The 12,135-nt window shown below is 42.5% G+C and overlaps 2 protein-coding genes across 2 annotated transcripts in view; both read left to right on the plus strand.

Moving 5' to 3' along the window:
- LOC118424847 overlaps positions 1 to 1,385 on the plus strand; it is a 6,087-nt gene extending 4,702 nt beyond the window's left edge. Inside the window, exon 6 of the mRNA XM_035833653.1 lies at positions 1,226 to 1,385. Within this exon, the coding sequence (XP_035689546.1) occupies positions 1,226 to 1,330 (105 nt within the window). The 3' untranslated portion in view covers positions 1,331 to 1,385. The remainder of the gene's footprint in view (positions 1 to 1,225) is intronic.
- A 7,515-nt stretch (positions 1,386 to 8,900) lies between these two features.
- LOC118424914 (matrilin-2-like) overlaps positions 8,901 to 12,135 on the plus strand; it is a 14,504-nt gene continuing 11,269 nt past the window's right edge. The window contains exon 1 of the mRNA XM_035833720.1: positions 8,901 to 9,215. Coding sequence (XP_035689613.1) covers positions 9,130 to 9,215 — 86 coding nt within the window. The 5' untranslated portion in view covers positions 8,901 to 9,129. The remainder of the gene's footprint in view (positions 9,216 to 12,135) is intronic.

Here is a 12,135-nt window from a genome sequence, read left to right on the forward strand (position 1 = left end):
CCCCCCGGGGGGCAAAATCATTGAGGGTTCTCCCCCCCCCCCCCCCGGGGCGAAATCGCTAGCGATCTCGCCCTCCCCGGCTAGTGATCTCGCCCCCCTACCTCGCCCCCCTTTAGCGATTTCGCCCCCCCCCCCAAAAAAAAACGGGTTACCATGACATTTTAGAAGTTGATTGGTATAAATCACAAAATGCAGTTTCAGAATGATATAAGTACACGAGTTTGATACATAACTCCATTCATAGTATCAATAGTAACGTAATTACATGGTAATAAGATAGTTGAACTTGTTTCAGACAAGGAGGGTTGGGTCCCTTGTATTCCCATTATTGCATATACCTGAGTCTTGACATAAGATGTATTTCATTGTATTCACCTGTCCTTAAACAACCTATATATCTCCAATATGAAGTCTCTACCATGAAGTGACCACAAAAGAACTATGTAATGTCTTTATTAATTATGCAAATATTAGGTATCAATTAGAATAACGCACATTTTGGTATATGCACCTGGCCAAGGGATATCTTCACCTCCAACATGACTGTTTTTTCTAGTATTTAGGAACTGATGCATTTACCCGTGTTTCTTAAGACTGGTACTTTACCAGTGTTTGTGTAGCATTTAGCAACAGCTATATCAACTTGCGCGTAGATAGTGTTTATAATGAGAAACTATTATTCACGTGTGTTTTTGTTAGTGCTTTGGAAATGTTTCCAGCACAAGAAAGAAAACACTGTGACAAATTGAAAACATATAGCTGACGTATTCCGTACCATAGACGGTGTTGATTCATACGTTCGCAGTAGCACTGTTTTTATGCCACCTCAGCTGCAAAAATTGTCTTTTTCATTTCAATGTCATGTTTGCACCGAACAATATAGTATCGACTTTCGAGGTATGACAGGCATCTTACAGTACGGTAATAAGGTGCCATAAGGTACCAGGTAACACACCAAACACGTTACTCCCCAGGTGCAGTATAGTACCAGGTAGCGCACCTGTAATATGTAGTAACCAGCTGCTCTTGGGGGGGGGGGGGGGGGGGGCAAAAACCCTAAAGGGGGGCGAAAACCCTAAAAAGGAACGAGATCGCTGTCACACCGGTCTTCCTTACTCTCATCTTTCTTCTTCTTAGAAAGATATGCTCACTTCAAATTGTAGTATCTATTTGGATTGGTATTTCAAGTATAGCAATATTTTATCCGAATCGACATGCTTTCCAGGGCCGGACCACGGAGGACATGTGGGACTTCTATGAAATCAACACCATCGTGGACGGGGTGATCGTGGATCCGGTTGATCCTGTGGACCCGATCATCTCTGGCTGAGCAAGAGCCAAAGTCTTGTTGGGGAATAAACATTTCAGAGAGATGTTTCAAAATATTTGTGTGCTGTCTTCATTTTTTTAAGCTTATGTCATGAATGAATTTTCACATCGGGAGAATGATCCGTATGAGAGACATGTCATACCAAGATTGAAAGTCATGTCTAATATGAGCAGATCCTACGGTAGCATAATATAGTGTATCACAAGCTGGCAGAGAAGTGAAGCCGGCCTAGGAGTGTGTATGCTACCGGAGATATGATTCACTCCGTAGAGTACGTGCGTTGTTAGATTTATATAATGCCTAGTGCGTTTCTTTCATCCAACAGAGTACTTCGGTGGTATACGTAGCGCCACATGGTCCAGAACGCGAATTCAGGCGTAGTCTTCGCATTTGTTGTTTTTATCCCAGTTTGCGTCGCCATTTGCAACCGTGCGTAGTTTTCTTCTAACAGACGTTATCTGATCATGAACTCAGCTGGGTAATAAGTAATATTTGCGCGGCGCTACTGAAAGGTTATTGAGTCCATATTGTATACGTTCCAGCGTGAGCGGATGATATTGATCGGTACAGATTAATGTCATCTGTACCTGATACCTGTGGCCGACCTGTTAGAGGTACTTTACACAGTCTCGAATTTGTGTGGTTTGGGCTTCTGCAAATTTACTGTGGTCGGATTTTCATACATCCTGTACAAACCTTTGGTTAAGGTTACGCATAGGAAAATGGGTGTGGTGTTTCCAATTGTACTCTTGAGAATGTATAGATAGGTAAAATTTCATTTTTTTTAGATTTTTGACAAAGTGATTCAACAACAAATACGGTTTACCAATGCAAAATGCATCAGGACACTGGTATTGTAATCATAACGTTAAGAACACACATAATACAGACACAAGTACATTGATAAGCGAGACAAAAAAGTAAAATTTGCTATACATTATTACCAACTATCAAGGCCTTATCTGTTGACTGACTTTGAAATACGTCTGTGACAATAGTTACGAGATTACTTGTGTTCTATGGCTCAGATATCATATCATGGAATCCTGTGTTCCTTGCTATATACTAGTGGTCAGCAGGGTTTTGCTAGGGTCGGTTCATGTAAAGGCTAATCGTTCTGTCAACATATGCTATTTTTTATGAGATAAAATACCCAGCCAGGTGCGACGCTTTCCTGTTGTTCCCATCCTACTATAACAAAGATAGACACACATATAAAGCAACACTGCACAGGGATGAGACACAGTTGGCAGTTATGAGCAGTTTTGCGTCCTGTCGAAAATGAAGCTCTTCGTCGCGCTCTTGGCTGTCGGGCTGCCCGCCCTGGCCGCCGCCCACTCCTGGATCGTCTGTACAGACTACATGGAGAACAACGGCTGGTACTGGGACGAGGCCAAGTGCAGGGCCTGGCCAAGAAATGCCGGACAGTGAGTTTTCTCGACTTCTAGGGAAAGCCAGACATTTGGAGTGATATGCTAATCCTGCAATCCAAATGCCTGCAGAATTATGTTGGAGTAGGGGTGACCTTGATACGTGTCAGAGACATAGTTACAGAAGGAGATAGATGTATGCATCTACAAGTTGCCTGCTGAGCTACTGTTTCATATCGAGTAAAACATGCATATGTTGCCCGAAATGTGTATTGAAGCTGCAATAGTCTCAGATCGTGTGTGGCCGAGTGTTTTACATATCTGTCTACGGTTGTCTACGAAGCCATTGATAAATTCATCTCGCATTATCATGAATCTTTCATTGACAAAGTTGTAAAACCTTTGACTGCTTTTTAGTATGGAGACTACTAGTATTGCGATTTATTCATGGCATTTTTTTGCTCCAGGTACAACCTGCGGTATCGTCAGTTCGGGACCGGCGGGTCGTTTGTTCACCGCCTGGACAACCACCCCGAGGAACTGCCCCTCTGTAACGACCCCAGAGACGACGCGCACAGCTACAATGACGTCCATCCCATGGCTGCCTACTACCAGGGACAGACGGTCGTCCTGACCCATCCAACTAACGTAAGTCACTAGATGATGGCCCGGTGTAGCCCTCAGCATGGTGGACGTGTGGTTAAGTTGGTATCTCGCTGCACTTAGGGCACCGGTGAGGCAAAGCGGGGTACGAAAATTACTCAACGAATTTCAGAGATAAAGAATGGATTTTCATACGTTTTGTGTATTTTTTTGTCTTCTAAGTCATACTTTTAAGTATTAAGCAATATCTGAATTATAGAAAATCGGTAAAAAAATTAACACAACATGGCCGCAGTGAACGAACCCCGCTGTGCCGCACCGGTGCCTCAAGTGATACCACGCAATCTAAACATACTGTATTGGCCCGGCATTCATGACAAGTGTTCATGTTTATTTTTGTATCACAAAAAAACAATGATTCTAGTTTTTAATGACTATAATAAAATGACATATCATATTCTAATAATCTACCACAGAACCACGTGTCTGACTCCAACTGTAGAAGGAACAACTGGCAAGGCGACACAGAGAACCTGATGTTTGTGGTGGACGGAGACGAGGACCCCTGCTGTATCGACTCGGACAAACTCATCCAAATCATGGACATGGGGGTGTCGCCTTATGGTCTGTTTTACTCTTTTTGAGCATTTTACAACTATGAGATATAAAAGATTAGAGAATAGATAAAATCTGTGGACAGTATAAGTGTGGGGAAAACAATAAGAGCCCAGTGTAACTTATGTAGAGATTGAAGTTTCGAGGGCATTTAGTTGTCGACAACACCCTGCTGATTTCAAGTCAATGTGTTATTTTCCTGGATAACCATGTTATGCTGTAGTTTTCTAGCAAAGTTCTCAAAATGCTAAAATAAGAAGAAGACTACATTTATATTATAATTCAATAAGTAATACCATATACAAATGGTCATATTTCTTTCTTCTCAGGTGACGGTGTTAGCGAAGAAGTTCTCCGGACATACCCGAAGGTCGGTTTCCAGAACGCGCCCAAGTTCTGTGAGGATCCCGAAGACGCCATGGGGACCTACAACTTCACCATTCCTATGGACATGAGGCCAGGTCAGATCCACAGTCACCGTTCTGGATGGTTGCTAAGGCTTCGGTCACATTTCATAACCGGGGCCCGGTCGGGATGCTTAAAGAAACGAAAAATCAAAATATATACCTAGAAATATACACAAATTATGCCCACGAAACTTATGTTGACATTTTGTGTATTTTGATGTCTTTGATATAATTCTTTTCTCTCCCGAAAGCTGCACGGCCGGGCCCCGGTTTGGAAATGTGACCTAAGCCTAATACAACATGTTTACAAATACAGCGGAGGTTGAATTGTACACCCCATTTGCCAGCGTATTTCGTGCTATTACCGGACCGGGTGGAGCAATAATGTGAATTTATCCAGATGGACCGTCCTAGTTTGGGATTTGGGGATTCTGTGCGGTAATCCGTTGTGAAATTACTGGCTTCTACTGTATTTCTAACTGTAATAAAAGACGATGCTATCAGTCAAATGTTTCAGATGGGGAAAAGAAGAAACGTTCGCCAAAAACTCATTCTAAGATATATAACGTCAAGCATCACGAAGTTACCTGTATTTCTCTATCAGGTCGTCACACCTTCGTCTGGAAGTGGATCCGGATTCCTTCAGTCAACCCCTTCACCACCTGCTGGGAGGCTGACGTGTTCAGAACCAAGGCGGAGAGAGACGCGCACTACAGGCACACGGTAGGGGCTTTTCTTATGACATATTTCACACGTTAGATGTCTTATAGTTACCTCCATGAAATGTCATGGAATGGAGGTTATATTTTCTGTTATGTGTCTCTGTCTGTGTAGATGATTACTCAAGAACGGCTGGATGGATTGATTTCATACTTGTTGTGTTGGTGGGGTGTGATGAAAGCTCGAATCGATGAGATTTTGGGAGCCATATCTGTCGTTATAATCGATGTAATAATATCAGAAATCACCCCTATATTTGAGATATATTGGTACAGGTATCGTGCTTTATGTGTTTGTTAATGGGCTTAGCTCCAAGCAGATGGTGAGGTGACAGCTGTTTGGGGAACCCCGAGTTTTTTTAATATGATAATTAGTTTTATTTATGTCTGCTTAGGATATCATGGAGATGTGAAGCGTAAGTATAATTGTAAGAAGTTGAGGTACATTTAACGATAATGCTTAACAGGTATGGATGTCTCACATACTGTACTGCTGATTTGAGTGACATGGTGATTAAAATGCCATTAGGTCCTCTCATCTGGGTTGGGTGTCAGAAGTTTTATGGGCGATACAGATGTTCTGATTTTGTTACGATAAGGGACAGTTGTTAGTTGTCTCTTTCGTAGCCAATGGTACTTGTTTTTTAGCAGACGGGGTTGGCGCCAAGTATTCATCTTACAGTTGGTGTAGGGCTGTCAGAGGAAAGTGTGCATCTCGTTTTTGTACCGTGTGAACAGCTGATGTTATGACATATTGGTGGAAAATCAAATCACCATCTGACTAAAGTTGGCCACATCCCTTCTTCTTTCTGAGTTTCCCAACTTCCTCCCACCACACAGCTCTGAGGCACATAGTCGAGCCTCAATAATGCTGACAACCTTAGACATTTTAAATGCCAAACATCAAGCTTAAGGAACACCACGCTACCATATGCCGTCGACCTCTTAAACGCACATTACACAATTAAGTGTCACATTTTGATACTTACTAATCAGATGGACATCCTCTGTGTCATTAAATAAATACACCACTACTTTTCCATAACATTTATATTATATAACCATTACTCTCAAATACAACCGACTATAAACATACATACCATCCACAAAAAAGCAATAAATATTTCATGGAGGTATAAGGTCCCCGAACTCTAGTTGCCTATAAAAGGTATCTCATGTAGACGTAACGGGGTGTGGATTACAGTAATATCAAGGGTTTTGAGAATACATCTACACATACATATGCGACATGTGCACGTTCAAAAGAGGAAACCTTGCTGTTTTAAACATGCACGTTAGCTTTAAAGCATTTCCGACGGAAATACTATGGTTATAGATACCGTGGTGTTACCACAGGCTTATTTTGTATGAAGTATCAGAATATCTTACCGTAATTGACCCGTTATTCAGGGCCGGACCACGGAGGACATGTGGGACTTCTACCAGATCAACACCATTGTGGACGGAGAGATCGTGGGGAATGACCCGATCATCTCTGGCTGAGCATGGGGTCTTCTCTAAGTAAAGACACGAGATGTGTGAGAAATAAAAGCATTCAGAAGCTATCCTTGTGATGGTGTCACTTTTTGTTTAGAATATCCCAGTTACAGTGCCCGGCCACACATTGCTTTTACTCTCCAAGCAGAGGTGGGAATTTTGCGACCTATTTATCATATGTCTCGTTTTTGTCCGTTTTTCTGGTGGAAAGTGCAGACAGAAAATGGGCCATATGATAAAAAACGACTACTGTCTTCCCAACTGCTTGGAGAGTAATTGTTTTATCGTGATGTAGGATATAGCAACCGTGAACTACGTTTAGTGCAAGTATGATTTTAGACCTTTAATATTGTGTCATAGCAAGGCACACGTGATTGCTATGAGTCGACTGGTGTTTGCAAATTGTTCCACCATCTAATAGAATGATAATTTAGTATGCTACGAATCTTGAAAGAGATATATCGTCGTTGACATATGTCAAAACTAGTTTTTGAGGTGGATTTTTTGTCCATTTACCCCGTTGCTGGTACATAATGCACATATAGATACAGATGTAATTATCAAACAGTTTCTTTTTTCTTCTAACTATTGTCAAATGACATAGCCTCCTTTTGGAGAATGCTATTTTGATCGTACATACACAAACTCATGGACAGGTTAGCCTGTGATACTAGTACCGGCGGACGGATATACAGACGCCATTGTCGTCACCACGCAAATACAATTATGTACTGGTAATACAAATGTCCATATTTACACTTGTAAGTAGATACTGACCTTACACTGTTTGCTGACTATTGATAACAATATCTTTATATTTTAAACATTTGTTAATATTTGTCAAGAGATGACCTCTTTCACTACAATACTGTTTATCAACCTGACTATCAGAGGCACGTCATGGCGTCAGGCATTTACCGACAACATTCGCTGCACCACGCGGTTTGGCGAGGCACTGCAAGGTGGCTTCCGTTCTGTGAGTTTTTGCCTTCTCCAGCTAGGAAGGTTATGTTTCCAAGACGTTATGTTTCTGCCTTTGGAATTTGCTGAGCAATCTGTCAAATCTTTTGCCGTGCGGTGGTTGAAGGTTCCTTGGGGAGGTTAATAACTATCACTCGCCTAGTACTTCTACCAACTGAGGAATTTGCGGTGTTAAAGTATAAACCTTATCATGATGTACTAATTGTGACAATGTTTACGAGTGGCTTCTACACAATGCATATCGGTAACACCCACTGGGTCATGGGAAAACACCCATCAGAAAAACCACACACAATTCTCACGTAGAACACATTGCTGGAATATAATACACATATAGATACATTTATATTGATTAAATAATTTCTACTTTCTTCTAACAATTGTCAAACGAGCTACTTTTGGAGGATGCTATTTTGACCGTGCAAACAATAGTGTTGGGGTAGCCTGTGACACTAGTACCGGCTGACGGATATACAAACGGCATTATCGTCACCACGCAAATACAATTATGTAATACAAGTGTCTATATTTGCACATTTATCCCTGCCTGGGTCATGGTATGTAAATACTGACCTTACACTGTTTGCTGACTGTTATTGATCACGGTATCGTCATATTTTTTAGCATTTTTTAAATTTGTCAAGAGGTGACCTTTTCCCCACACTTAAATTTATCAACCTTACCATCAGAGGCACGTCAAAGGGTCAGGCATTTACTGACAATATCAGCACCATGCGGTTTGGCGAGGCACTACAAGGCGGTTTCGTCTCTGTGTAGAAATTTTACCTTCGCCAGGAAGGTTATGTTTTGGTGCTGTTTGTTTGTCTGCGTGTGGGTTTGTTGACAGCATAACTCGCGAAGCTATTGATACAACATTTGGTAAGTAGGTATGTGTCGGCAAAGCGAAGGACAAGTCCGATAATAGACCACATGGTGACTTGTGGTACTGTAGTGGCCTGCTTTTCGTATCTCGTGCTCTAAACATTCTATCGTCATCTTTTAATGGTAGACGGCTATTGGAAGGAATCAGAAGCCATACAATATATCTACATGTACTATTCACCACTAAACTACGGCAACTTTTATAAATAATTCACAAACAAAATTGTTATTGCGTCCTTCGAAACAATTTGAAGCATTGTTCTTTGCAAACATTATGCAAAGAAAATTCTCTTTAGAAGATAAAGGGCCTTAATGTACGTACAGACATCACAACTGAATTGGCTTAATTGCAAAATTAAGTATAGAACCAGAAGATTACAGAAAATTCTGTTGACCTTATAAAAGACGAATTGAACGTATTGGACAATATAATGTAAAGTCATTACGTCATTTCTAAAAAGGCTAGAGGTGGCCATATACAAGGAACAGATGATTCGCATAACTTGTGACGCACACCTTGTTGCCGGACAGGTGTTTGGCAACTACCAATCCGTGGACTTGCCTGCGGCTAAACAAAGAGACAAGTTTCTTGTTTACGTCTGTCAAGACTCTACGATATAGCCAGTCAACCTGTCCGCTCACCCTCAGTAAGGAGAGAGGGGACTCAAGGGGAAGACACGCTGTAGGACTGAGACTAAGTGGGTCTTTCTCCACTCACGGAAGCAATGGCCGGGCGCCTTGTCTTGATGTTTGTGGGGATGGTGGTGGCGGTGGCCCCGTTCGTCACTGCAGCTGGTCTGAGCGCTGGAGGGTAGGTGTACGTTTCCATATTCTTAGAGTTTCACGAAGGCTTTTGATAAAATGTGACGGCATGGGTCTACATGGAACACCCGAATTTGTTGGATCGATTGTGGCGTAAGACACCAACAAAGGTGTAGCAGCAACATTTCAGACAATTGTTGTGTCAGCTAGCAATCCGCGTCACTCATTAACTGTGGTGGACCCATATTCTTATTTGAGGCCGTATCCACTGTGTTAGAAGGTGGAGCCAATCCCTTTCCTTCTGCCGCCTTCTACCTCCCCAACCGAAGTCAGGCACCCATTTTTACACCTGGGCGGAGCGAACAATGTATGTGTGTTGTGATGGACCGTTTTTTCTGTCAAGTGTGTGGTATTTGCAATGAAATCTGCCATTTTTGTCTGCCATATGAAGCTTAGGCATAAGGATGTCAGAAATTAAAGAAAAGATTCTATACAATACCAGAAGAAATTGATATAGATCATGGTTTGGAACTATTGCAACGAATGGCACACCTATTGTATGACAGAAGCATGCAAAAACACAGACCTGTGTTCAAAAGGCTGACACGATTCCTGCATACTGACGGGTCCGGGTAACACGCTCGACTTGGCAGGATACTTCCTTGTCTTAGCGGAGTATCTTCGGTGGGGCGTTATTCTTGGAATTTTTGAAGGAAGTCTGTGCCTTGAGTTCATCGAAAAGAGAATGTCTGTTTCCTCTACGATTAGGATCAAGATGTTGATCTTACTGGCATACACGTATACATGTAAGGGGGACCGTGTAGCGCAGTGGTATTGTAGACGCCTCGTGACCGAGAGGTTGCGGGTTCGAATCCGCCTGCAGTGTTACCGATCTTGTGCCCTTGGGAAAATCACTTTACACGGCTTTCCTCACTATACTCAGGTGAAAATGAGTACCTATCGGCTAGGGCCGTCCCTCGGATAGGACGTTAAATGGAGGTCCCGTGTATGGGGAGAGTCACACCCTATGCACGTTAAAGAACCCCCACACGTGCGATGGTGCGGTGTGAGATGGAGCAAACCCTTCTGTCTGGAGTTGGTGATTCACTTCAAATCACCCGGTTGGAGGCCTGGCGAACCTCCATACCGTATCAGCCACACGGTGATTTACATCCTTCACCCGGACGGGAGACCTGGCGCATACGACAGGGTATGTCACCCCGTAAGGGGCGATATAACCTCGTCGTGTGTAAACATGTCCGATCACGTCCGTGTGTAAACATGTCCGATCACGTCCGTGTGTAAACATGTCCGATCACGTCCGTGTGTAAACATGTCCGATCACGTCAACCCTTGATGTATGTTCGTCTGCATATCTGTGGGTCTGCCGCTACCAGCCCAAAGCTGCCTAGGCAGACCCGTGTAATGAGTTGTATCATTGTCAATAAAGGGGAGAGGGCCTCCGTGAGAAACATTGCTTTTCCTCAGGATATCTCTAAGATTGTAAACACACAGGCTATCCGTACGTGAAAGAACATGCAAACAATGTATGTCAAACGTGTTGGAAGACGAAACACATTTTATGTCGAACTGCTCTTTCTATAATCACGAAAGAAAAGAGCCGTTTAAAGAGGCCATCAAATTCCACCCAAGCTTCCTCACATTCACTGACAAATAGAAAACAGTTTTCCTGCTAACATCACAAAACCCAGACATAATAGAAAAGTTGGGATCTTTCGTCTTCCACTGTCTTCGAAAAAGGAGTCGAACCCAATAACCTAGGATCTAGAGTTAGTTTCTACTAGCTTTAGACTAGAGTAGACACTTGTGATATTGTTTTTACACTGTTTGTATTTTCATGTAACCTGCAATTAGCCCACGGGCAAGAATTTGCAATAAACGTTATTATCTTTATGTAAACGCTTTGTGCGCCCTGGACAGCGATCGCCAAGCGACCGTACAGTGACATAAATATGTGATCATTGATGTCATCGGGAAATGGTGCAAGAAAGTATAACTACGAAGACAACAAAACACACAAAACGTGAAAAACGTCCTTTATCTATGGAATTTGTTGAGATGTCTGTCAAATATTTTGTCTGTCAAATTGCATCGATTGGGGAAGAAGATCTGCAGCAGCACAGAATAGGTCAAGTTTTACTGATCTGATTAGGGGGGTTAAATTGGCAAAAAATCCTCAGTTGATAACCCCATGTAGAAGTAACGGGCGGTAGATATTATAGAAGTCTAAACGGTACATGTACATATGTAACACATGCACGTTCAGAAGAGGAAAATTAATTTCAAAGAAACCTAACTGTTCTAAATATTCAAGGACTAATTATAAAACAATTCCGACGGCCATAATTCTAGGTCTAGATACAGTGGTGTTACTACATTCATATTCTTTTCTATTTGCTTTTGGACAGACGAGGGCAATATGGCACTGCACTCAAGTTGTAGTGACTTATATCAACAGTGCCACATACATAGTGCAAACAGAAGGTAAATATAGTGCTTTTCTTTTACCTCTTGACCAAAGTAGGGTACCCATTTTTACACATGGGTGAAGTGAGGAAGGTAAAGTGCCTTTCCCAGGGGAAAAACAGGGCATACTTTAAAAGAAACAGCCATTGCTCGACAGGGCCCTTTTTTTCCAATTGGGACCTAGTAGTAATTGGGTAGGTGCCGGTGTGACAGCGATCTCGCCCCCCCCGTGATCTCGCCCCCCCGGGGGCGAAATCACTAGCGATCTCGCCCCCCCGGGGCGAAATCGCTAGCGATCTCGCCCTCCCCGGCTAGTGATCTCGCCCCCCTACCTCGCCCCCCTTTAGCGATTTCGCCCCCCCCCCCAAAAAAACGGGTTTATATGACATTTTAGAAGTTGACTGGTATAAATCACAAAATGCAGTTTCAGAATGATATAAGTACACGAGTTTGATACATAACTCCATTCATAGTATCAATAT

Source organism: Branchiostoma floridae, chromosome 10 (assembly GCF_000003815.2).
Source record: "Branchiostoma floridae strain S238N-H82 chromosome 10, Bfl_VNyyK, whole genome shotgun sequence".
In the NCBI taxonomy this organism is placed as follows: domain Eukaryota; kingdom Metazoa; phylum Chordata; class Leptocardii; order Amphioxiformes; family Branchiostomatidae; genus Branchiostoma; species Branchiostoma floridae.